Here is a 25,233-nt window from a genome sequence, read left to right as displayed (position 1 = left end):
AGTGGGGTGGCTAAAGGAGATAACAATGTAGTTTAAGATATGTAGGTTGTCTTATGAACTTTATTCCCTTTCTCCTCCTTCTAATACGTCCAGATTCTTTGAACCCCAGTGTTACAAATTATGATTAGACATGTTTGAGATTAGAATCGGTGAACTCATTGGTGCCTTGACTCTCGGCGTGTTGCATGGCAAAGCCGGCAGCGTAGTCTCCTGGTCCTTTAGCTCCATTTGGTACATAAAATCGTCTATCGAAACGAGACAACGTATACGTGTACACGACAATAATCTCGAGAACGTAGTTGAAGACGTAGTAGCATGCCTTCTGATGATACCACGCCGGGTTCGATGCAAGTCGTGGCGTTGTGAAGTTGACGCCGATGCGAAAACCAGCGCCCAGGGTCAAAAGCGCGGCGGTCCCCAGCACCAAAACCATTTTCGTCCGGAGAGAGCCGCTGCCGAAAGGCTCCGGCTTCGTAGACTTTGGGAACGCAGCTGCGAGACCAACGATAGGGATCGGGAGAAACGCCAGTAGGGCGAGATAGGTGCCAGAGAAAAGCTGAATTTGTCGTGCCTTTTGGCGAACTGAGGTGTCGAGGGTGTAGAACGTAAGAACCGTCGGGACGATGGTCATGATCAGACAGGCCACGACGCAAAAGTACAGAAACATGAAGGCGAAGCTCGGAACCCGGTGCCAGCCAAATCGCGGATGAAGAGAGCGCAGGACGCGCTGGGCGAGAATGAGGTTGATGACGAAGAGGATCACGGTGCCGGCGCTGGCGAGGATCATTGCAGCGATGCCCAGGCTCGCGTTCGTCAACCGCTCCGCCCAGACGATTCGCAGGACCAGTGCTGCCGTGCGCGCCATGGAGAAGCCGAAAAGAACCATGGACGGGATGAATTTGTGCGCGCGGGCTTGGTTGCGCCTGAATATCGTGAAGTTTGCTACTGCTGAGCATAGGAAGAATGCGATCAGGACGGCGGAGATTGGGATGTCGACGGTTGAGGTTGGGGTCAGACCCAGAAGAGCTACCGTGGGTACGTACGGCGGGCCAGAGGCCGTCTTCATAGACAGAGAGTGTTAGGATCATTGTGTAGGTTGGGAACAACCGAATATTGTTTGATTTCACTTACCTGTTGTGCACTGCTCATCGTGACTTATTCAGTATGCTTCGTTGTTGGGTTTTCTGAAGCAGATGCTGCGAGAGAACGCAAGAGATGTTAAAGGCTGAACCTGGCAGACTTTGAAATATCAGAGGCTGGCTCATAAGTGAGCACTACAAGCACTTTATGGTCGTGATTTCGGATTTACCGTCAGTGACATTAGTGGCTGCGGAAACAATCTTCGAGATTTCCTTGTCGTCGGGTCTGCAGCATTCCAGCCCCCAGCACCCCGGCCCAGATCGCTCATTACAGCGGCACCGTCGACCAGTCATGACGCTTTCAGAAGGGACAAAGAATGCAGGCCTGGAAGATAGCCCCACAATAAGATGATGGTCGGGGGTAGTTGACGTCCGCGCCGCCGTACGGGCTTACCGAATCGGTCCTGGGGCCGACTGAGATGGCTGCGCCGCGTGTGTATCGGCCCCTGGCTCATCCCGTGCCGGGCCAAAAGTCGTACACGTGCCGATTGAACGGGTCATGGGGGGGCTGGTCGGGTCGGAGTGTGGACTCACCGGCCTCCGACAACAAGCGAACGTGACGGACAAGTCCTTCACATTTTATTAATCATCCAGGGGAACAGTTATTGGAAGTTCTCTTCAATATTTAAACGCTCTTTAGGTGCTAATTGCTGGACATGTCTCAAGGATTAGACACCCAAGCCATTATCATCTCTGGCGCAACGATCCAAAACGTCACATCATGGCATACATCATTCATGGATCTTAGTTGTGAAAATTGTTTCTTGAATATGTCTAAACAAAAGAGGTTATGTAATGACCGTGGTATCAACCCAGAAAGCAAAAGACCAAACCCATACCGAACAAGAACTTGAGAAAAGACAACCGCCATTTTTCCCGGACCAATCTGTAAGACAGCCAAACCAAAAGCCAAAACACCAAATTCAAACCCGCCTTCCCAAGCTTTTCCAAAATTCCAAATATCCTATCCAAAACCCACATGTTTCCCACATCTTACATAGTAAAAGACATCGCTCAAGCCTTCGTCCTCTCACTCACAAACCCCTCAGACACCTCATGGCACAACTTCGCCACACTCGCACTCCCCAAAATCTTCATCACAGACACATCCCTCTCGACAACCTTGTAAAACCACCCCCTCACCTCCACAGCAACAAGCGAGTCCATGCCGAGCTCGCCCACGCTATGCTCGCCCTTCACACTCCCCTCGCTCTGGCCCAGCACAGTCTCGAGGTACCGCGCAAACCCCTCCGTCAGCACCTCCGCGACGGCATCCACCCCGCCGTCCACCACGCCGCGCAGCGTCTCCTTGAGACTCTGCTTGCCCTCGCCCTCCTCCGCGGCCGATGCGTCGTCCTCAACCGTAAAGTGCGAGAAGCGCGGGTCGCGGTGCCAGTGGAGCGGGTCCGGGTTGGCCGTGCTGTAGCGGCTGAGGCCGGTCGTGATGTCGTAGATCTGGCCATCGACGGGGCGACCCGTGACGATGGCCTCGAGGAACATGTGGTGGATATCGCGCTCCGAGATGGGCGGGTACCCGTCCTTCTCGAGGAAGGCGTAGATGTCATTGCGTTCACGGTGGAGCAGGCCGAGGCCGTAGATGACGCCGATGTTGAGGACGGAGCCGGGGAGACCGCGGAGGCGGCGGTTGGCGGCGAGGCCGTTCATGTACTGCGGATTGTTAGCGGCGTTGAAGGAAACAGGGAGGGGAAAGGGGTACTCACCATATTGGCAGCGGCGTAGTTTGATTGTCCTCCATGGCCACCGGGGGCAGCAAAGGAGGAAGTCATGATGAAGAACTCCATATCAGAGTCAGAGAAGATCTCGTCGAGGTTGCTGGAGCCCACCGTCTTGGGGCGCATGACCCTCTGCCAGGTGTTCTCGTCCATCTGCGCAAAGACGCGGTCGTCGAGGACCATGGCACCGTTGATGACACCAGCGACGGGAGGCATCTCGGCAGAAAGCCTCTCCTTGAAGGCCCTCACGCTCTCGATGCTGGTGACGTCGAGCCTCTCGATGCGCACCTCGCAGCCCTTGGCGGCGAGATCGTCGATCCACTGCGGGTTCATATTTGGGTTGCGGCTGGCGAGGACCAAGTGGCGCGCGCCGTGCTCGTAGAAGAGGTTGCAGAGACTCTGGCCCATGTCGCGGGTGAGGCCGACGAGGACGTAGGTCTTGTAGGGGCGGAGGAGCTGTGTTCCCAGGAGCGGCTTGGCGATGTGCTGAACGGTGCGGTCGGCGCGCCAGTCAAGGACCTGGAAGGGCTTGCCGCTGCTGGACTGGTCCAAGAGGGCGGGGACAGAGACGGAGTCGATATTGGGGATGCCCATTTGGCCCTTCATGCCGGTCATACTCTCCAACGCCTTCTCGATGGCGGTCTCCCAGATGGGCTCAATGTCCATGGAGTCTCCGAGGGCGACGACGTGCTCCGAAGTCAGGAGGGAGAAGCGGGAGTGGTATTCGCAGTTCTCGGGGAGGCAGTCGAGGATGGCCTCGGAGAGCTCGCTGCCCTCGGGGAGGAAGTCGATGATGGATGCACCGCCCGCAGGGAAGAGAGCCTTCAGCTCGCGGTTGCTGGCGTAAGGGTGGATGTAGCGCTCGCCAGGAGTTCTGACCTTGATCGGGGTAGTGGTGCAAGAGATGACATTGACACCCTTTGGCTCAAAGACTTCCTTCATGCACTCCAAGAGAACGGTGTCGGGCTCGAGAAGAAGGAGAGTCTGTCCCATCATTTCCTCTTCAAGAGAAAAGGTGACCAGATAGCGAAGGACAAGGCTGAGGAGGGTCTTGGGCTCGATGTTGCGATCTCCAAGAGGGAAGACGCAGGAGTTGGGCACCGTGACATAGGAAGAGTTGGCCTTGGTCATCGCCAGCGACTGCTCACCGGTAGAGACGTCCTTACCAATGCAGACGTGAGAGGCGTACTTGAGGCCAAAGTTGATCACTTCGACAGAGCTGTAGTTGACCATGATGACACTCTGGTCCGGGACGATAGCGTCAAGGATCTCGCCCTCGACAATGTTGGCAGTGTAGACCGCGGAGCCGTCACCAGATTGGGAAGAGACAACCTCGACACAACTCTCCAGGGTGTTGACCTCGGAAGAGACAAGTCTGCGAGGGCAGTTGACTCGGTCATTGCCCTCCTTCCAGGGGATAACTCTAGGCACAAGTCTGTGGCCCTGCTCCATGAAGATCTCGTTCTCGTGCGTCCAAAGCAACTCACCGTCCTTGCCGCCAGCGCGCAGTTCCTTCATGCTCAGTCGCAAGAATGTCTCAGCAACGGCATCGACTGAGTCGCGTCGAGAGTCGAGATCGAGCATTTGCAGCTTCAAGCTGGGAATCTCGGCCAGCATAGAGCGCGAGAAACCATAGGTGGCAGCATGCTCAGGGTTACCTGCGCGAGAGTTCATGGTGACCCAGAGCACAACCTTCTCAGGCGCCATGAGGGCGCGGAGGAGATCAAGACGCTCGGATGTCATGGTGCTCATCATCGGCTCGTCCAGGTCAGCGAGGAAGATGACGTTGCTGACCTCGTTGAAGTAGGCTGGCTGGAGCGAGTCGAAGTCGGCGACAATGTCGACCATGCTGCAAGCCGGGATCAGCTTCTGGTGGACCTCCGCAGCCAGATCGGCCGAGTTGGACCCGGCGCCAATGATGAGAGTGTGTCCCGCCACCTTGGGCAGAGAGCCGTTGAACGGGTTCAGAGCAATCTGCTTGATCTCAGACTCGGCCTGGCGGACGATGAGGGAGAAGTCAGGGGCGAAGAATTGCTCAGCCTTCTTCGCGGCGCGGACAAAGCCGCACTCATCTAAGAGATCGGGCCACTCGGGAGGAGTGAGGGGTGCGTTGACCTGGGCCCTGACGCCGAAGGCGCGGCGAAGTCTGTCGCGGAGGGGGCTCATGGACTCGTGGATTAGGATGAGGAAAGCACCTGGCTTCATCAAGCTCTGAACCTGCTTGAGCCTGTCACGCTGCTCGATGCCCTTTACCACCGAGGTATTCAGGACAACCAGGTCGAAAGGCTGAAGGGCCGAGTTGTCCTCAGACTCAAGGAGCTTGAGGTGCTCGGTGTCAATCTTCTTCTTGATTGCCTCGGGACCGGAGAGTCTGGCGAGCAAGTTCTTCTCGGTCTCAGTGCCGATGGTGTAAGACACAAAGGAGCCCTTGAGACCACCAATGATGTGCTCAGAGAGGCCAGCCTCGGGGTCTGTAAGACCGAGCACTCGCATGCGAGGGTAGCGATGAGCAATCTGAGAGACGACCCGGCTGACGTGGGAGCGGAAGCGGTGCAGCTGCTTGGCCTCCTGGATGATGGTGGAAATCATGGCCGGCAGGACATCGGGGATGTTCTCTCCCAGCATGCGGATGAACTCCAGAGCATGGTAGAAAGGCGACTGGAGGATGAAAGCCTCCAATGACTCCTGAGTATCGTACTTCCAAGGGCTGGGCTGGGCCTCAGACCCGGCGGCCTTGGGCGCAAGAGGCGAAGTCGGCGGCGTGAAGAAAGTAGGCGGCGCGCCCATCTCCTTGATCGCCGACTCATCCTGAATGTAGAATCGCGCAACTCTCTCACAGCTCTCAAGCAGGATGCGCTCAGTTGCGACGTCCTCCTTGCTGATGTCGGCAGTCACGATCTCGTGTTCGGGGTCGAGGTCCATCACAGTGTGCAGGTACAGCTCCTTGTCATCCTCGGGCTTCGAGTTGGCGAAGGAAGCAACCATGAGGCCTTCGACCTGGATCTCCATCTCGCCGCGGGTGTTGAAGATGCTCATGTCGCCGACGAACTTGGTCGTCGCGGTCTTGGTGCGCGGGATCTCCTGGGTAATGATGGAGTCAACAACCAGAGAGGCCCCGTCGGTAGGCTTTCCGTCGCAGAGCGCAAGGTTGAAGCGGATCTTCTCGATGCTTCTGGGCAAGAATGAAGTCCAGAGCGACTTGTCGCCCGGGGATGCGCAGGCGGCGAAAACGGAGTGGAAGCAGCTGTCGAGCGTCGCGGGGCTGACTCCTAGGCCGGTGGTGTCCGAGTCGTGGAACTTCTTGAGAGTGGCGGTGCAGAAGTTGTATCTGCGATCAATGCCCTCGAGAGCGCGGAAGGGACCGGTGTAGTCCAGGCCAATCTCCGACATCATCTGGTAGAAGGCATCGGTGTCGGCTGGCAGGGTCTCAGCTCTGGCAGGGTCGCGCTCGGGAAGAGCTCCCTCAGATGGCTCGCCGAGGTAGATGCGCAGGTTGCCGGTGAAGTTCTTCTGCATAGGCGCAACACCGTCGGCATAGCAAGAGGTGATGGTGAAGGTGCCATCAATGACCTTGCCGGCCAAGCGGCCCTTGGTAGCCGGGGGCTGGATGCTAAGCGCAACGAGGATTTCCATGCCATAAGTGTTGGACTCGAGTGAGATTCCGCTCATGAACTCGAGGTCTGTCAACTCCACAACTGAAGCCGGGCGGCCGTTCAGAACAGCCTTTGCAGCATCCAACGCGAGCACGCAGTAGGCCGAGGCAGGAAGCAAAGCCTGGCCCTGGAACTTGTGGTGCTGGATCCAGGGGATGGTCTCAAGCTTGAGGATGTTGCGCCATCGGAGCTCAAACTCGGTGTCGTCGCGAGTGCGAACACCCAGAAGCTCGTGGGGGCCCTGCTCACGGAAGTGGTACTGGTGAGCGATGCGCGACTCGCGATAGTGCATCTGGCTGTGGTCCCAGGGGTAGGAGGGTAGCTCGATCTTGGAGGACAAGAGGCCGGGTTGGGTAGAGTTGGAGACCAGAGCCTTCCATTCAATCGCCTCGGGGCCAAAGTAGCACCATGTGAAGCCCAAGAACTCAGCGAAGGCGTGTCTGTCGTCCTTCTTGCGGTCGAGGAGACCGGCGTAGGAGAGCGCACCGCCGGTCGCGGCCTTGACAGTCTGCTGAACAGGACCCTTGAGAGCCGGGTGAGGACCAACCTCGACAGCGCAGTCAAATGGGCCCTGCGAGCTCAGAGCGAGGTCAATAGCTTCGTAGAAAGACACGGCCTTGACCATGTTGTCCTTCCAGTAGCTCGCCTTGAGCTCGTCGGCGCTCGGGTCCGTGCCATCGGCGTAGACGCTAGAGACCCACACTGTTCCGTTCCGTTGCTTCGGAGCGATACCGCAAGCGGCCAAGCCCTGCATGTACTCCGCAGCCGGCTTCTCCATGTGGGCAGAGTGGTACGCCGTGTCAACGACCAGAAGACGCGCAAACTTGTTCTCCGCAGACAACTCGGCCTGTAGCGCCTTCACAGCATCGATGTCGCCCGACAGGGTGACGCTAGTGGGCGCGTTGCTGGCGGCAACCCAGATGCGTCCCTTGATGTCGTCGCGCTCGCAGAGGGCAGTCGCCTCAGCGCGCGTCATACCGACAGCCATCATCATCCCTTTCTGGCCGTTCTTGCCGCCGGCAAGGTGGGCAGACATGCCGCGGTAGTATGAGATGAGCATGGCGTCGCGGGCAGAGAGGACGCCGGCGGCATAGGCTGCCGCGATCTCGCCAGAGGAGTGGCCGACGACAGTGTGGAAGGAAACTCCCAGGCTGGCGAGGAGGTCGATGAGGGCGATCTGGACTGCGGTGCAGAGAGGCTGGGAGAGGGCGGCGATGTTGATGCGGGAGGCGTCATCTTGGTGGATGAGTTCCTTGATGAGAGACCACGTTGGAGGGTGGGGGCAGGTCTTGAGAACATCCTCGAGCTTCTCAATGGCGCTGCGGTAGACGGAGTTGGAGTGGAAGAGCTTGCGGCCCATTCCAGACCACTGGGCACCCTGGCCGGTGAAGATGCCGAGGATCTTGGGCTTGTTGCCGTCGAGCTTCGCACGGACACCAAGCTCGGGGTTGGAGGAGGATCCAGCCTTGGAGAGGAGGTTATCCAGACCGGCAATGACTGCATCGCGAGAGTCGCCAGAGACGGAAACCCTGTAAGTCAGGGCGGAACGGCGGGTGTAGAGGTTGTAGGCGACCTCATCAGCCGATGTCTGGTCACCAACCATGAACTCCCTAGCGGAGCGAACAACCGCGACCAGAGATTTCTGCGACTTGGCAGAGAGAACCAGAGGCAGACCAACGCTGGGCTTGCTAGCATCGTGTGCGACGGAGAGCTTGGTGGTAGAGAGCTTCACGGATTGGTCGAAGCGCTTCGCAACCTCGTTGTGGATGCTCGGCTCGTACCGCTCAATGATGGCGTGGGAGTTGGTGCCACCGAAGCCGAAAGAGTTGACGCTGCCTCGCAGAGGCTGGCCAGCCGGGGCCTGGGGCCAAGGGATGAGCTCAGTGGCGATGCGAAGGTGGCCAAAGAAAGGTCGGACGCTCGGGTTGAGGGTCTCGAGGTGCAGATTGGGTGGGATCGACTTGTTGTGCATGGAGTGCACCACCTTCAGTAGGCCAGCCAGACCAGCGGCGCCTTCCGTGTGGCCGATGACCGTCTTGATGGACCCGACGACAAGCTTCTTGTCATCGCTGTCGGCGGCAGTCGACGCCTCGTTCCCGAAGAATGCAGTAGCAATAGCCTGCGCCTCCCTAGGGTCACCAGCCTGGGTGCCCGTCCCGTGCGCCTCAAAATATTGGCATCGGTCCGCGGGGCTCTGGGAGTCGAGACCCGATCGGCGGTACGTATCCTTGATCAACTCGGCCTGGGCCAGGGGGTTCGGCATCGTGATGCCCTGAGTTCGTCCATCCGAGTTGACACCCGTCTCTCTGACAATGCTGATGATTGCGTCTCCGTCTTTCAGGGCTTGAGAGAGGGGCTTGATGAAGAGCGCGGCGAAACCTTCACCACGCGCGTATCCGTCCGCGCCAACATCCCACATCCTCGAACGCCCGGTAGGGCTGAGCATGTGCAGGCTGGACTCGGTGATGAACTGCTCGGGCGTGATCATCATGTTGGCGCCGGCCACGCAGGCCATCTCGCACTCGCCGGATCGCAGGCTGAGAACGGCTTGGTGGAGGGCGACTAGACTCGATGAGCAGGCAGTGTCGATGGTCATGGAAGGGCCGCGGAAGTTGAAAAAGTAGGATATCCTGTTGGAGAGGATGGCTCGCGAGTTACCGGTGGCGAAGTACTGGCTAGCGGTGATATCGTCGCGCTGGCATAGCGAGTCGTAATCGGCGGTCATCAGACCGGCGTAGACGGCGACCTTGCGGCCGGCGTATTGGGAAAGGGTGTATCCGGCAGACTCCATGGCTTCGTATACGACCTCTAGCACGATACGTTGCTGCGGATCGATAGCCTCCGCTTCCTTAGGCGTGATGTTGAAGAACCCTGCGTCCCATACGCGGTGGTCCTGCTCGAGGAAGTAGCCTTGGGTGGCGTTCGTGGCACCATGATACTCTCCATCCGGATGATAGAAGCCCTCAACATTGAAGCGGTTGGCGGGAACCTTTTGTGTGAGATCTTTGGGGTTGGATAGGAGATTCCAAAGTTGAGAAGGGGAGTTAACATCGCCAGCAAAGCGGCACCCAGTGCCGACAATGGCAATGGGCTCTGACTTGGGGATCTTGTAGGAGGTAGACATTGCTGTCAGGGGTATCTCTAGGATGATTATGTATTATGGGAAGGAATAAAGGGTATAAGTGGTAGGGATGATGGCCTCAGGGATGAGATATCAAGGCGGAGAGAAGAGTATAATAATAGAGAAGAAGTTGAGTTGATGTGTTTGCTTCCAATAAACTGAATCATTTCGGGCGAAGAACGGGAAGGGATATATAGAATTTTCACTTACACGGCGAAGGGGAAAGGAGTCAACAGGCCCGCGGCATCAATCTCGCGATGTCTCCCTCGCAGACCAGCGTCGTCGGTATCATGACGCCTGTGCCCTTGCTGTCAAAAAAGCAAGGGGGCAGAACAGACACACGCCCCCATCCGCCACGGTTGGGGTGGATCCAAAGGGGTGGAATGGGGCGTGTGGCGGTGGGAGAAGAACATTCGGCGTTCATGATGTTGGCAAGGGGTGGGTGGTTCGGAGTTCCGTGGCCGAACGTGTCTCGAACGGTCGCCGGGATTTGAGCTGCACGTTCGGCGGTCGGCCAGTTGCCCGGGAACGGGACTACTACTACTTAGCTAGCCTCCCGTCCAGCATCGCAGAGTCACTGGCGCCATCGGCTGTCGGGAGGCTTGATAAGAGACGCCTCTTCTTCAACGACGACCGACATGTGGTCTGTGTCAGGTCTTGGCTGGCTCGACGAGAACGGAAGCGTAACAACGTCGAAAACGGGGCTGGGTATTATGCGGCCTCGGAAGCGCGCACCGGTCCGCAATCTTGGTACCAAAGTCAATGTGTGAGATTCAGTGCACATTTACCTCGTGGGGAAGTCGGGGTACTTGCATATGAAAGACGTTTTCTTTGTCTTGGTAGTCCAGTTTAAGTCTGGCTTGTTTCTCTTCTTCAACAGCGACGCCGAACTCCAACTCCACGCCAAACTCGATTCGTACACTTCTGCTAGGTGTATGGAGAGATGCGGCTTAAACGAACAATGGTATTATGTAACATGTGTAACTCCGATATATCTTCATCCGTCAAGGAAGGACTCCATGTCCTTACGTAGGTCCTTTAGTTCCTGTCCAAGACTCTCTTCTTGCCTCTTCAGGGCCTGGAATGAGACATCCACCACCCCAGAAAACATGGAAGTCGCGTCAAGCGTTCTTCCTGCTGGAGACTCTGCCGATCGCAGAGTCGGGTCCAGTGATGATGCTGCTCGCCGCATCTGCAAGAGAAACTCTTCGGCTAATTGAATCGTAAGAGACATTTGCAGTGAAGGCGTCGAGTCTACGGCAAAAGATCCGACAGTGACACCAGGGAGTTTCCATGACTGAAACAGGCTGGCCGGCTGCAAATGTCCTAGTTGAAAGTGAATGCAGCTGAACACCTTCTGGTACATGTCGAGGAGTCGAACATATGTGGAGAGAATGAAGAGGCAAGTCGCCGGATCCGCAAGTGAGTCGAGTCCCTTACTCGGCTGGTGCCTTTCCATGTCGCTAGCGGGGGAGGCGTCTTCGATCGGTGCCATCTCCGCAAGTATCTCGGCAAAGTGGCGCGAAAGTTTGAACATCTCGTCCACCGGGAAAGGCGTCATCATTGCACTGCCCTCTTCGGGACTGGATGCCATGCTGTATCGAGACGGCTCGTCAGAAGCTTCGGCCTGGTGCGGGAGGCTTGACGAAAGCTCGAAGAGCCTGGAGTTGACGTTGATGATCCGGGGCATCCACTCTTCCGCAGACGGTCCCGGCCCACCTGCAGCTGGCCGGAGGGAAATCTGCCTTGTCCTCTGCTTTGCACGTCTTCTCTGCCGCCTCTCCGGAGTGATGTCGAGTTGTTGACCAGGCCTGACTGATTGCCTGAAGGGGCCAGGACTACCAAGATAGACGTGGTTGGCTGGATCTGGCTGTGGAGCCACAGGTGACGTGAATGCCGACTCCGATGTTGCAGATTGCGGGGGACTCCACGCGTGAGAAATTGAATCTCCTGCCATGAGGTCTTCCATGCCACCGTGGAATGGCGGCGGCAAAGGCTGATTTGGCGCTGGGTTGGGGTAGAGGCTCGGCTGTCCAAAGCCAAAGTCGAAGTCGACAATGTCCAGCATGGCTTCTGGAGACACAGCATGATCCCCAAATCCAGGGTTCCCCGTGATAGAATCACCCGCTTGGGTCTTGACAATGGCTGCACAGTAATGGTCAGTAAGGGAGAGCCCCCCAGACAAGTCAAAGACACGAGACTCACACAGATCGGGTTGCACAACGTGGCTCCCACTGTTGGATCGCTGGCGTTTGGGCGACGGAATGCTTCTTCGTAGGATATCGCCTGTCGACTGCTGGTGGTGTTGCTTCCGATACCGCAGGGATGGGCTTGACTTGCATTGCGTCTTGAGCCTGACACATCGCTCGCAAGCTTCGTCACCGACGCGTTTACAGCTGAGCTTCTGCGTATGACATCGGTCGCAGGCCTTCCGATTCGGACCGTCAGCCATTGTCACTGCCATGGTTCGTTCGGCGTTGGCAAAACAAGAGCAAATTGCGAGGATTCCAGAGTCGGGGGGCGGTGTTTAGTCAAATAGCTCTGGGTCCATTCGAGTAAAGCAAAGTGGGAGGGATCCCTGGGCAATGAGACAAGAGCTTTTACATGAACGCAGGCTGCAGAGTGTGGGCAGGGGAGAGGTGTACCGCGTGTAAGATGTGTAAGCTAAGGTAGGAGAGAAGTACCAACTGACATCGACAAACACAGGTTGATCCATTCCTCGCCTCGACTATAGCCCGCTCGAAAAAGCATATGGGCGTCGGGCCGCTGCCATTGGACAACGTCGACTAGCCGTGGACGCCACGGTAAAACATGGGAACAGAGTGGACGAGGATGTTGGGCCTTGCCCATCGGACTTGGACGGGATGGTATCTGAGCTAACCTCCCCGGGACCATGGACTGGTCTGTGAACGGGGTGTACTGCAAAGGGGGGGTCATCAAGTACGCTTGCTCTTGACGGACAGCCAATGGGCACCTCCCCGGAGGCCCAGCACACTGGTACAGGCCTTCGTGACTTTCTCCGATCGAACCCCATTGCCATGGGATGAAGGACGATGCCTGAAAGAAGAAAAAAACCACTAGCTCAGGAATACGTCGCGCTGCCCCCGAGTCTGTGCTTCAAGCATGCCCTGGGGTCTGAACTGAGAAGTTCAAGGGTAAGTTGCAAGGGGCCGGGAGATCCACCAGGGTCCTGGATGTGGAGCAGATGAAACCTCGAAAAACGAAGTTTGAACAGAGAGATTGGACTGCTGAGGCACAGCAAACGACAAAGAAAGGACGTCAGAAGAGAGAAAAGATGTGAAAGGCTTCTTCATCATGACGGCTCACATCCGCGAGGCGTGGCGTCTGTTTGACCCTCTAACCAACCCACTGCTTGGGGCCCCCCAAGCTCTTCCCCACCACCGTGCGGTATGGCCCTGGGGGGCAGTGGTCGACAGGGGGCCATCGGGTATGCAGAAGTGGCTGCAGAGAGCAGCAGCCACGGGTGAGGATTGAGTGCCAAGACCCGGCTGGTAAAGCCAGGTTTGGTGATCATGCACGACGGCTTCTCGCTGGCCTCCGCGTCTACCGCTTATCGTGGAGAAACGGTGCGACTTCGATGCCGTGCGAACCCGTCGATTCAAAGACTCAGCAACTAGCCTCGCGACCGAGGTATGAGAGGGACGCCTCGCGTCAGCGGACCCGGGATGGCAGAGATAACGGTGAAGGCCGGCCGCCTCTCCCACTGCCATTGAGCCGTCCGCTGTCCTCCTAAGCACAGTCTTTGGGACGTTGACCAGCCTGCCGTAGGGCCCCCAGATGGACCCTCTTAGTCCCCGCGGCCGCCGCTGGACTCGAATTGGAGCCAATAGAGATACAGTACCTGGGAGTAGAACAGTCCAGACTCGACAATATCTAGAAGTGATGATTCTAAGCTTGATAATGGGTCGGGCAAGCCTAACGGCGAAGGAGCCATGGATGTGGTCAACATTAGGTCGGATAATACGTGGTTGCGGACCTCACCCGTCCGCACAGCCACATTTGAGGTTCGTGATGTTTGCTTGCCAAATTGCGAATACGGGAGGCGGGGAGACGTTGAAGGTGTTTGCTGGATGCTTCCTGGCGTTGTTTGTTTGCACAAATCTCTCCCGGGCCATGTTGGAACCGACAGGCCGGTCCTGCCAGGGTACCCTTACCCAGTATTATCTGCCCCAAGATGCGACAGTGATAAAATGTGATAAGTCTCGCTCTTCGATCCCTCCTGGGTTGGATAGATGGTCACATCTTGGAATGATCCCAGGTGAGACCCGCCTAAGGCGAGTGAGGGTGAGGAGGTTCCGACGAGGCGAATCTGCCTGCCCTGACCAGATCACCCGGCGAAGTCGGGAATAGCACGAGCAGAGCCGTCCCCGACGATGGCAAATCAGAGGCCTGGTGACAGCATCTTCATCGGAGGAAAAGCAATGTCGTGCACAATTAGGCGGTCATAGTGCTAGGTGGCCTTGAGCTAGGAGGGAACCATGCACCGAATGGCCGTTGAATAGGGCCCGTTGTGGGTTCGAGTAGGTTAGATCGATAAGGATACGGCCGAGAGTATGGCAGGAAGGCGCCGTCTCTTTGTCGCGCGGGAAGACCAAGCAAGCGCATCTGGCGAGCATTGGCGGGCGTGAAGGAGTGTCAAGAGGTGAGAGAAGTCGGTGATGGCTGCACGAGAAAAGAGTCGGTTGAAACGCCGTCGAGATGAGTAACGTGCATTCCATTGACGTGATGCCGGATTGGGAAGCCTGCAGATCTAGCGCCATGTCTCGAGAAGCTGAGGACGCGATGTGGCTAAGAGCTAACAGGGGGGATTCACGCCGCTACCCCTCAAGGCAGACCCTGGCGGCCTGGCACCCGCGGGACCATCTTCAAATCCGGACGTCAGAGGGCTGCACGACCAGATGGCTTGAATAGTATGACGACAGGCTGAAGAGGTTGATGGCTAGGCTGTAGCAGGATTCGGTGTGTGTCGTTGAATCCTTGCAAGTTGGCTCGATGGGGGTAGGCAGACGATTCGGCGATGCTGGCTTTGGAAGTCGTCGTTTGACATTGGCTCTTACGGCTCCTGATGGAGAGACATTTTTGCGTGCGGTCTTTACTCGAAGGACTACCGAGAAAAGGTACGAGAACCTAGTCGCGTCGCACAAGATGGGACTGGCGGAAGTGTCCGCGTCGCCCAGACCCGGACTCGTGGCAGCCCCTGAAGGCCGCGCCGGAAGCTGGTCTCTGCACCGACCGACGCCGACCGCATCGCAGCGGGACCTGTTCATGTTCGGCGTCGTGTAACACCGGGTGACGTTGAGCTGGTCTGTCCATCTGGGGCATGACGCCTTTGATCGGTGCATCTCGTTCGACATCTCTTTGAACGAGGCAGAGCCTTTGTTTTGCGAGTCCCGAATTGCGAGCGACGATATGAAGAAGCGGCCGTATGCTAATGATGGGCCTGGCTGACCTGGGAATTCGGGAGCTGCACAATTGCTGCATAGTAATTATTGAAGGACCATAACAGACAGAGCAGCGTCGCAGCCAAGCAGGGCGCAAATGCGGGCCGTCCCACGGAATGGCCACAGAGAGGCAACGGAATGAGCATCAGATCATGCGACCCGGTGCCGCTCAAACACGACTCAGGGAAAATTAACATTTGACAGGTCCAGCTGGGCACCGCAGGATGATGTGCATGTGTGTGGCAGGCCATATAAGTGACAGTACAGTGACAGGATGCAAGGTGGGCTGCGTGCGTGAGGTTGTGTTGCGTTGCAGTCGTGACAGCAGCCCTCCCTTTCGGACTTGGCTTTTGTCTATCGATTTTGCGACTCTTGATCCATAGCTCAATTCTTCAACCCCGGCACAGGCAGGAACCGCTGAAGTACTGCACTGCGACATGGAGGGAACGATATTGACGGCGACGGGCAATATCGACGGGGGATGCACCCAAACGAGCATCGCGGGCGGCGATTGACAGCGGCTCGGTGCATGCTAGCAACCAGTAGCCGGGATTGACAGCTGAATGGCTGCGTCCGTGGGGGAAGCTGGCGACTGTGCTGGGCTGGGCTGGGCTGGACAGGTCTCCAGCGTCGGGCTCGACGGCGGTTCGGCGATGTTGGGCAACGCAACCCGCAGGAAGAGGAGAACGCGCCCGCCGGCCGGCCACGAAGCCGTGATTCCAGATATGACGAAAAACGCGAGGGGTCGGTTGGGGAGCCGGTCATGAGAGGGCATTCCCGGATCCACCATTCATCCACCAACCCTCCGACTGGCGTGTGAATATCAGCGCAGCACGATCCAGACCAATCCCAGTCTGGGTCGGTCGGCGAATTCTCCCCCGTGATGGAGGGCGATGAGATGATGGGCGGATAGAGTTTGAGTACCGGCATTCCATGATTGCCATTCAGAGCAGGTTGACAGGGGACGGCAGATGAGGGGAGGGTACCGAGGAATGCTGGTGACTCTTCCAGAACTCTGGCCGTCTCGTCTATCTCTTGTGATTTCAGTCGTTTTCCTAGCCCCTGGAATGACGGTGATGGGCGAGGATCGTGGCCGAGCAAGACATGGCCGAGCACGAGCAGGGATTCAGTGTATTCCGGAGGTGTTCCGGCGACGCAGTGTCATTGCGTGGGTAATGCGTGGACGATGCTTGGGCGAAGGCCCTTGGGGCAATCGACGGTTGGGGGGAGGATGGGCGATGTCAGATATGACGAAGCAGAAGGGCGGCGATGCCGTTGAGGCCGTAGCGTGCAAATCTCTGCGAGATGTGCGAGGGAGAAGGATGCGGGCGGCCAGGACTGCCATGCCGCGAAATGGGCCTTGACTGGATGGAAAGAGGAGTGTGAGGTCGAAGAAGAAGCAAAGCATCGAGAAGAAAGTTTGGTGGTTCCAGATCGATGGGACTCGCAGCGCCCGGGTCGAAGGTCCCCTGTTCCGCAAGCCCTGCGGCCCTTGTTGCTGCAGCTGCTGGTACTGACTGACGCTGGGTGCTGATGCTGGTCAAGCAGCTGCATGTCGAGGCGGCCCCTGTTTGCTGCAAGGAAAGAAAGCCTAAAGCGACCGGGATATGGGCGATGAAGAAACAACGGGAGGAATCGCTCGGTACCAAACAAACAAAAGAAGTGGAAAATATGACAAAGGGAGAGTACGAAGTATGTGGAGGAGACGATGCGATGAAGCAGGGCAGTTGAGCAGGAAGGAAGCAAGCAAACACGATTCATCAATGCGACAGACCGGGGAAGGAAGGGGAAGGGAAAGGGGAAGGAGCGGGCGGAACGGGATCGCGGAACCCCGCCTGCCTCATTCATATCTCAGTGTTCAATTCGGCCGGGAAGGAAGGAAAGCGGGACACTGCACCGCACCTACCTTACCTGCCCAAGAAAATCAAGCAATTACTCACTCGCACCTGCCTCCCTGCGATGTGCTCCTTCTTTCTGTCTGCGCGGGAGTGCACTTGCCCGAACGAACTGTTTACCAGGTGCACCTGCCCGGTGCTCCGTGCTCGCTCCTGCCTCCCCCCGTCCGATCAGCTCGATCCCGTCCCGGAAGGCGGTACGGTGGCGGCCTGGGATCCCATCGCCCTTTCCTCTTTCCGGGTAGCGCGAGGCCGGCACATCGGCGCTCCGGGTCCCCGGGCACGTGGTCTCACCAATCACGGCCGAAGCAGACCTCCTCGCAGCAGACTGGACGCAGGCACCTGCCTACCCGTGACCTACCTACCTTACTTCGCGCCTTCCCACCTGCTTCGGGCACATGATGAGCAACAGCACAGGTGAACCCCTGAGCCGATCGAAGCAATTTATTGACCCAACAAATTCCCAAATTCCCGACTTCAACACCATCACCTCGGCCTTGGGTCCATCACAACTCACAACTCAACTCTCGCCCCTGCCCTGCGACTGCCCTGGCTTTCGTCGCATCTCACATCTGACGGTCCAGCTCGATGGAGATGGCCTCTTTCCCGGAATCGCGGACGACGCCCAACCGGATGGGGGGACCTGAATCTTGCATCCGCATCCGCATCCGCATCTGCATCTGTACCCTAAGGTACGCGTCGATGACGATCGAGCATCTGATCTGGAGCAGCCTCATCCTCCACGCCCTCCCTGCTTCTCCCTCCTCTGCCCTGCCGGAAATCCAACCGGATCCCCCGTCCGCCGGGGAAAGAGGCAACCTGAAGCCGTCCGCCGTATCTGATCGCCTGGTCCCAGAATCGTCGTCACAAAATACACGATTCGCTCTTCTCAAGCCAAGTCTCTCTCTGGTCGTTGGCTACTTTCGCCTAGCTCTGCGAATAAGCAACGTTCTTTTTGACGAGTGATACGATTTCTCCCCCTCGTGTCACCTTACCCAGTTTATTTTTGGCCACACTCCCGCCCTCCTCCCGTCTTCCTGAGCCAGCGCCCACCCCCATTCCTTTGCCTCGTCCTCCTCACCCGAGGCAGCCGTCCAACGGCCAGCTAACTGCCAATCACCATTAATTGGCCGTTATTAAGACAGTTGGCACGAACGAGTATCTTGGCCGTCTTATACTGAGCCATACTAATTCTTAAGGATGGACGTTGCTCTCCATGTGGCGCCGTTTGATGAGACGAACGACGAGCGTTGAGCCCGCCCGTCTTACGGTCTCGTCTCATCCCGCGCTCCCACTCGAACTTCAACTTCATTCTTCAGCCATCTCATCTACACGCAACACGACAGGGTTCGATCTCGCATCTAGAAGCCTCCGAGTCAAGCCTGAGCGCTCGATCGTGAAAAATTTTCCAACTTGAAAGAAATTTTTCAGCGCCCAAAGAACTCATCGCCCCGAAACAGCCAGGCTGGGGAAAAAGCAAACATCAACTCCAACACCGCGCTCAACCGAGGGAGAGCCAGGCACCCAAACAAAAATGACCACCACAAGACAAAAAAGTAACCAACGGCCAGCCCTTTTCTTTCGTCACTTATACGAGATCTCCAACAAGGGAAGCTCTCTAAAACCTGTCAAAAATTAAAGTTCCAAAATTTGAGAGAGGTATCTGTCTATCTGTACATACATCCAAAGCAAGGCGCGCACCAACATGGGAAAAACAAACAATGTTCGAACAAGACCACCGCCCCGCTAACGCTTCATCCCTCGCAAGATCCCCGTCACGGAAACTTTCATCCTGTCTGACTCAATACTCAAATCATCGCAGCCTCAACTTCAGGCGACGTCACCGGTCGCAAACAGCTCCAGCTTGACTCTCTCCCTCTCGACACCCATGCCCTCGAGCGCATCTCTCACTTTGAGCATCCATTCCTTCGGCCCGCAGACAAAGTACTCTGTCTTCTTGTCCGCCAGGCCAAGCTCTTCGGTAGGCAGCTTTGCCAGGTCGAGGTGCTCGTGGAAGTCGTAATGGTGACCCTTCTGATCCCCCTCCTTGACCTCGTTCAGGAAGATGTGAGCGCTGACGTTCTCCCTTTGACGGGTCAGGTCCCGGACGTGCTTCGCAAAGACCAAGCTGGAGCTGTTGCGCGCCGTGTGCACCCACTTGACGGGCCTGTTTGGCGTCTTGCTCTCCGGGCTGAGCACGGTGTCCATAATGGCCATCAGCGGGGTGGCACCGACGCCGGCGGATAGGAGGACCAGCGGCACGTCGGCCTTGTCGGCCTGTGTCACGTCGAGGAAGAACTCGCCCTGGGGATGCGACAGCTCAACCTCGTCGCCGACTTGGTACTCCTTGTGCAGGATGTTCGAAATCAAGCCCGTGACCAGACCCTTGCCCTTGTCCTCCGCACTGCCGTCGAGCACCGTCGCCTCGCGCTTGACGCTGATGCGGTAGTAGTCGCCCGTATGCGCGTCGCTGAGCGAGTACTGCCGGGGCTGAGTAATACCTCCCAGCTCGGGCACGGGGACCTGGAGAGAGATGTACTGGCCAGGCTTGAACTTGGGCAGCGGCAGCTTGCCGTCGACGGGTGCAAGATAGAAGCTGGTGACAACGTCGGATTCGTCGATGCGCCGGATGATCTTGAACTTGCGCCAGCTTGTCCACGAGCCCGCCTCGCTGTACATCTCGGCCTCGCGACCGATGAAGACCTGCGCAAGCTGCGCATACGCCGCCGTCCACGCGTCGGCGATCTCTGGCGTGAGCGCATCCCCCAGTACCTCCCCGATTGCCTTCATCAAGTGGGTTCCGACGATGTCGTACTGCTCGGGGCGGATGTACAGCGAGGCATGCTTGTGGGCGATGCGCTCGACGGCGCCCTTGAGCTTCGGCAGGTCGTCAATGTACGTCGCATAGGCCAGGACCGAGTTCGCGAGGGCGCGCGGCTGCTCGCCGTTGGCCTGGTTGCGTAGGCTGAAGACGTTCTTGAGCTCTGGGTGGGTATCGATCATGTCCTTGTAGAACAGGGTGGTGATGGTCTCGCCGTGCACCTTGAGGACGGGTGCTGTCGACTTGACGATGTCGATTTGTTGTTGCGTGAGGCCCATCCTGGCAGACGAGGTGGTTGCAAAGCTTCGAGCGATGAATCTTTGTTGGCGGACCAGACGTGGCAGAAGACGAGATGTCTTGGAAAAGGCAGACATGTACCAGATGTGCGTTGTGAGGTAAGTGATGTATGATGATGAAGCCAGTGCTTCGGTCTGATGTTTCTTATCGTCTGTGTGTATGGAAGACGGCTGTCTAGATTCTGATGAGTGGCGGTGACACACTTTCCTTCCGTTTCATCGTTTCAAGCCGGGACACTGGCTTTATATCATGAGGCGGAAATCCCATCGGCTTGCACGACTCATCACCATCCATCTTACGCATCTTACGATGGTACCCCCGTGGCCCCGAATTGACAAATATCAGAGCGCTCAGTGGTCCCGATGGAAAGGTCCACCTGCCCGCTCCGGAGACTAAACCGCGGAGGGTAGAATGGGCCATGGTGCCGCGAGGAAACAGGGACCAGAAAACTGGATATTCCGTAACATCCTCTTGCCGTGGCCTGACATCGGACCGTCGTAGAGTTTGTGCATCTCCGCGGCGGTCGGGGCCGGGCCCACCCTTGTTCAGGCACGCCTCGTGGCGGGTTGACTCTGCGGAACCGCCGCCTGGCGGGACGCTTAGTGGGCTTCCGCTGGTGGGACGGGTGGCCGTTGCATTCTAGAATTGGTGCCTTTGTTTGGTACTTTCATGAGGCGGTGATTTATTCTGTACAGCGATGTTTATGCGCGGCAGTATTGCAGACTTTGAGGTCTTGATGATCTGCTGTGGGGATTCTGCGACTTCACATGCCATTCTGCAACGCTGCAATTCGTCATGCAAGATCTGACAGAACCCACGGCCTCTGCAGTCTGAGGTAAGAAGAGCCCATGCACGATGAGAGACTAAACGCCTGCAGCCAAAAAGGTTTCACGGGAGAAATGGCGCCAGAATAATTTGAAGGAGTGGCGGCCACGGTCGTTGGAAGCTCTCACCAAAACATACTGCATTGGCTGGCAGTCGATCTCGAGCGTTCTGTTACTCCAAGGGCGCGCGCCGGTGCGACGAAAGCACCACATGGCACCCAGACACCCACGCGACCGAAGGATCACCAAGCTTCAGCTCCCTATTCAGCCCCAGCTTTCGCCTCCAAGACGTTGAGCGAAATTGCCTTGTCTCTGGCTCTCCCACAGTTTGTTTCAAAGTTCTAAAACAACAGACAATTGTCGCACCGCCACTCCCGCCAGACACTTTCCAACAAGCCACCTTGTTGTGTATGTTCTACCCTGATTTTGTGTGCATGTGTGTACATACCTACGTGTGTGTTCCTATAACGCCTGAAGGCAAAGACATTGATCACCCCCAATAAATTGAAACGGAATTTTCAAATGAAAACATCCGCCTCTTGTTCGCCTGCGTGCCTGCCCCCAGGCTGTTGGGCCGCCATCCTCTCGCACGTAAAAAGGTTCCGTGTTACCGAGGCGGACGTGATATTCCCGCACAAAAAAAACAACAAACGAGGGCTGAACTGGAACAGCATGGAAACACCGCACATGGCATCATTGCACATGTGTGCCCATGGACAAGGTTCCCGGAGAAGCTTCATTCGTTTTCCTCGGGAGCAAAAATGCGTCATTCCAAATCATCTTCATCATAGGACAATCCAAAAAGACGTGAAAACTTTTTGCAAGCACTGATGATTGAGGCCTGGACCCGTCAGCCGGTGGGATAGGACGACATTCCGCGCGCGCGAGAAGCATCCATCGATGGCAATGACAGCACAGCACGGCGGCCAGTCCCGCGCCATCAGCCCTGGAAGCCGATCGCTGGGTCCCGTCCCACGCCGCAGCAGCGCTGTTCCTGGATCGTCTCGGGAACCAAAACCCGTTTTCCGCCCCTGCCACGCGCCCAGCTGCGCCAAAGCACAGTGCTGCCGCTGACATAAGGTCCCCCGCGGAAACGAGGAACTTTTCGGAACAGCGTGAGCCACAAGACCAGAATAGTCGTCTTGGGGGGCTTACCTCATACAAACATGCATCGTGGTCACGTTCCCCAGGTGAGAAAATGTCATCGCCCGGCCCGCCCCGGCTGGGTGAGGTTCTCCGCGGAGCTGGGAATATAATAGAATAACGGGGCTTTTGATGGATTCTGTGGGCATGTCATTAGTTGTGTGAGCCGCAATTGGACCCTGCGAGTTGTGAGAGGATGCAGTATGTACGCTGAGCTTTTGATGTACTTTGGTTAGTGTAGAGCTAAGCCAGCCCGTGGACGTGGACGTGCTCCGGAGGGCGCGGCGGTCGAGATCAAGACGTGGACCAGTAAACTTAACGTGAAGGAAGAATGTCCTACAGATATTTCTAATTATTAGAGATCTTACGGTTTGACATCCTCAGCTCCTTCACGCCCTCCGGCGTATCCGTGTGAGGATTTTGCGACCAACATGCAGAGAATGCTCGGGTTTTGCATTTGTTTCCTGGAGTACCTATTTGATATTGGATCTCGCATTTTCCATAGTATTGGAATATACGCAGAACCATTATTTTATATATAACTACGCTTCGTTTGGTCTGGATATGAGAGTCGTAATGTTGCTTCCGCGACCATCAAGTGATTAAAATATCTTCCTCTAATTCAAAAGCCAAAGATCACTTGTACATGCAATTAATGTACCTTACCGTCATGAATCAAGCCTCTACGAAAATCACCATATAAGTCAAAGCAGAAGCTGAGCCGAATTCATAAACGGCATCATAATGTATTCCGCGAAGAAGTCCTGCAAACTCTATAGAAACAAACACAGCACCCAATCCATCATCCCAAACCCTCTAAACTCTCACGGCCTTGGCTCCCAATCCCAGTACCCCTCCTCATCGCGCCCGGGCGCCCCTCTCCCGCGTCCCTCCATCGTCGTCCGATTCTGACAGCTCGGGCTGTAGTGATCCCCCCTCATACCAAACGGCCACATGGCAACGAAGCAGACCTCGTCCACCGCACAGCCAGGCCTGCACTTCTTCCACCCGCTCCAGTTGAGATACTCCTTCAACCCCTTCATCACCCCACGCGCTCTCTCAACCGCCTCTCCGAGCTCGCCCCCGGCCCCGTCGACGGCTTCGCTCATGGCCTCCGCCGAGAACGCAGCCGCAAGCTTTGGCGCAGCGTCAACTAACAACCCCCGAGCAGAGTAGAGATCCCCGCAGATCCTCTCGAGTACGGTCTCGACAGCCGTGTGGATGAGGCCATCTTCAACCGTCCACTCGTTCCTCACCACCTCCGCGGGCGCAAGATACTGCCTCACACACCTCTCCTTCGCGTCCCCAACCATCCCCTTCACCTCCACGTCGTACTCATCTCGCGGATACATCAGCCAGCTGTTCGTCACAACCAAGACCTGGCTCACGAACCCCTCCTCATCAGCCCCATGCTCCCCCTCCTCCGCCAACGCCCCTATCCGGTCCGCGAACCTGCTCACCACCATATCAACAACCCCCTGCCACTCAACCACTCCCCCCTTATCCCGCATCACATTCTCCCTCACCCGCTCCATCATCGCCTCCCTCACGCCCTCCTCCAGCCTCCCCAACCGCGGCATATCCTCTCTTGCCGGATTGCTCACGTTTACAGGATACCACAACCCGCTCACCATGCCCCCGAACCCCACCCTCACCCGCCCGCCCCCGATGCCATCATACCTCTGCCCGACCGCCCTCGCCCACTCAAACATCGGCATGCCCCCCGCGCTCACCCACTCCTCGCTCCACGGCCGCCGCAGCACGCTCACCAGGTCCAGCCCGTCGGTAAAGTCGCAGTAGATGCTCTCGAACCCAATCTCCATCCGTATCACCCCGTCCAGCCCCCACGACTTCACGAGCGCGCAAATGTCCCCGGCGCGCTCAAACTCGCCAAACTTGGGCTGGTCCACCACCCCGCGCAGTAAAAAGTCCTGCGTGTCGAGCGTGCCCATGTCCGTCTTGCCCGCCGCCATCCCGTCGATGTACAGCAGCTTCAAATCCCGGTTTGCGCGGTAGGTGTGGAAGTACCCTCTCATATTCTCCATCGGCGGCGGCGGCGGTCTCTCCGGTTTCTTCTCATCCCCATCCCGCAACCTCCTCTGTCCCTCCCCTTCAACCCCCAAAACCGTCGGCGGCTTCCCATTCCCAGGCTTCGAAGGCGGCCTCGGCGCAGGCCTCCCCCCGCCCCTCCAACTCCTCGCAAACCCCTCCGAATGCTCCATCTCGAACGCAAGCCACTCGAACCCCTCGGGCGTCGAGTTGCCCCTCGCCCCGTGGAACAGCATCGTGCCCCGCGGCACCGTCGCGGGAATCACCGCCAGCCCGTTATGATGGATCGAGCTGCCCCACTGCCTCATCGCAGAATGCACCGCGTTGAAGATATGCGCCGCGTTCTCGCGTGCGTGGTGCGCGCTCGGGCCAAACTTTGACGGCGCCGGAGGTTGCGCTGGTGCCGGCGCCGAGGCCGATGCCGATGTCACCGGCGATAGGGTGAGTGCCAGGATGGCAGTCGCTGCAAGCCGCACCATCTTCGATGTCCTGTGTCGCGCGAGATGAGAATGAAGCGACGTTCAATAAACCTGTGCAATCAAAAGAAACAGAAACAAAAGAGGAAAACGCCGTTGGGAGACGTCAGATTACGTCCCTGGGCTTATCTATCACTCCGGAGGATCAGCCTAACAAAAGACCCCGGACGCGTGGCGTCCCACGAGTGACTGATTCGCGGTGAGACTCGAGATGTTGCGCAATCCGAGGGCCGACCGGGGGCGCGAGTGGACTCGTCGGAAACCGGCCGGCGGGCTGTCACCCGCTGCAGCCTGGGATCACCCCGGCTGATTCCTGCAGACGGCCAGACCCTTTGTTTGCTCCTGCGAAGGTTCAGAACTTGTTAAAAATCATCGCTGGGAAGGATTAGTCGCAGCCTGAATAGGTACAGCCCAGCTTCCTAAACGGGCGTGGTGAGATTTCCGGCATGGTCAGCTTCAATCGGCCACTAGTCTTGTGCCGTTCAACGGCCAGAGCCACACCATTACCAGCACCAACGTGACTCGAAACACCAACAAGTGGTAGATAAAACAAAGTGGGGAAATCGATTAAGACTGCCCCGTGCTAGAATGATTATGTTTACTGAGCTACTTGACCGAGG

At 57.2% G+C, this 25,233-nt stretch overlaps 5 protein-coding genes across 5 annotated transcripts; all 5 read right to left on the bottom strand.

Annotated features, from left to right (window-relative positions):
- Window positions 1-124: 124 nt before the first annotated feature.
- On the bottom strand, window positions 125-1,149 carry CGCS363_v014014 (uncharacterized protein; the record flags this gene model as incomplete). The annotated part of the gene is made up of 2 exons (XM_036645863.1): window positions 125-1,060; window positions 1,132-1,149. 2 exons carry the CDS (start codon window positions 1,147-1,149, stop codon window positions 125-127), a joined length of 954 nt encoding a protein of 317 aa, XP_036488537.1.
- A 1,004-nt stretch (window positions 1,150-2,153) lies between these two features.
- Window positions 2,154-9,649, bottom strand: BOA6 (Reducing polyketide synthase BOA6; the record flags this gene model as incomplete). Its single annotated transcript, XM_036645862.1, has 2 exons — window positions 2,154-2,807; window positions 2,861-9,649. The coding sequence occupies 2 exons, from the start codon at window positions 9,647-9,649 to the stop codon at window positions 2,154-2,156; spliced, it is 7,443 nt and encodes a 2,480-aa protein (XP_036488536.1).
- Window positions 9,650-10,643: 994 nt separating this feature from the next.
- Window positions 10,644-12,098, bottom strand: CGCS363_v014012 (Isoflavipucine cluster transcription factor; the record flags this gene model as incomplete). The annotated part of the gene is made up of 2 exons (XM_036645861.1): window positions 10,644-11,791; window positions 11,852-12,098. 2 exons carry the CDS (start codon window positions 12,096-12,098, stop codon window positions 10,644-10,646), a joined length of 1,395 nt encoding a protein of 464 aa, XP_036488535.1.
- A 6,735-nt stretch (window positions 12,099-18,833) lies between these two features.
- hmp-1 (Flavohemoprotein) lies at window positions 18,834-20,102 on the bottom strand (the record flags this gene model as incomplete). Its single annotated transcript, XM_036645860.1, has 1 exon — window positions 18,834-20,102. One exon carries the CDS (start codon window positions 20,100-20,102, stop codon window positions 18,834-18,836), a length of 1,269 nt encoding a protein of 422 aa, XP_036488534.1.
- Window positions 20,103-22,912: 2,810 nt separating this feature from the next.
- Window positions 22,913-24,616, bottom strand: CGCS363_v014010 (Uncharacterized protein; the record flags this gene model as incomplete). Its single annotated transcript, XM_036645859.1, has 1 exon — window positions 22,913-24,616. One exon carries the CDS (start codon window positions 24,614-24,616, stop codon window positions 22,913-22,915), a length of 1,704 nt encoding a protein of 567 aa, XP_036488533.1.
- Between the last annotated feature and the right edge of the window lie 617 nt (window positions 24,617-25,233).

Source organism: Colletotrichum siamense, assembly GCF_013390195.1.
Source record: "Colletotrichum siamense strain Cg363 chromosome Unknown KSG_Cg363_contig10, whole genome shotgun sequence".
Classification (NCBI taxonomy): Eukaryota; Fungi; Ascomycota; class Sordariomycetes; order Glomerellales; family Glomerellaceae; genus Colletotrichum; species Colletotrichum siamense.
This window is presented reverse-complemented; position numbering and strand designations above follow the sequence as displayed.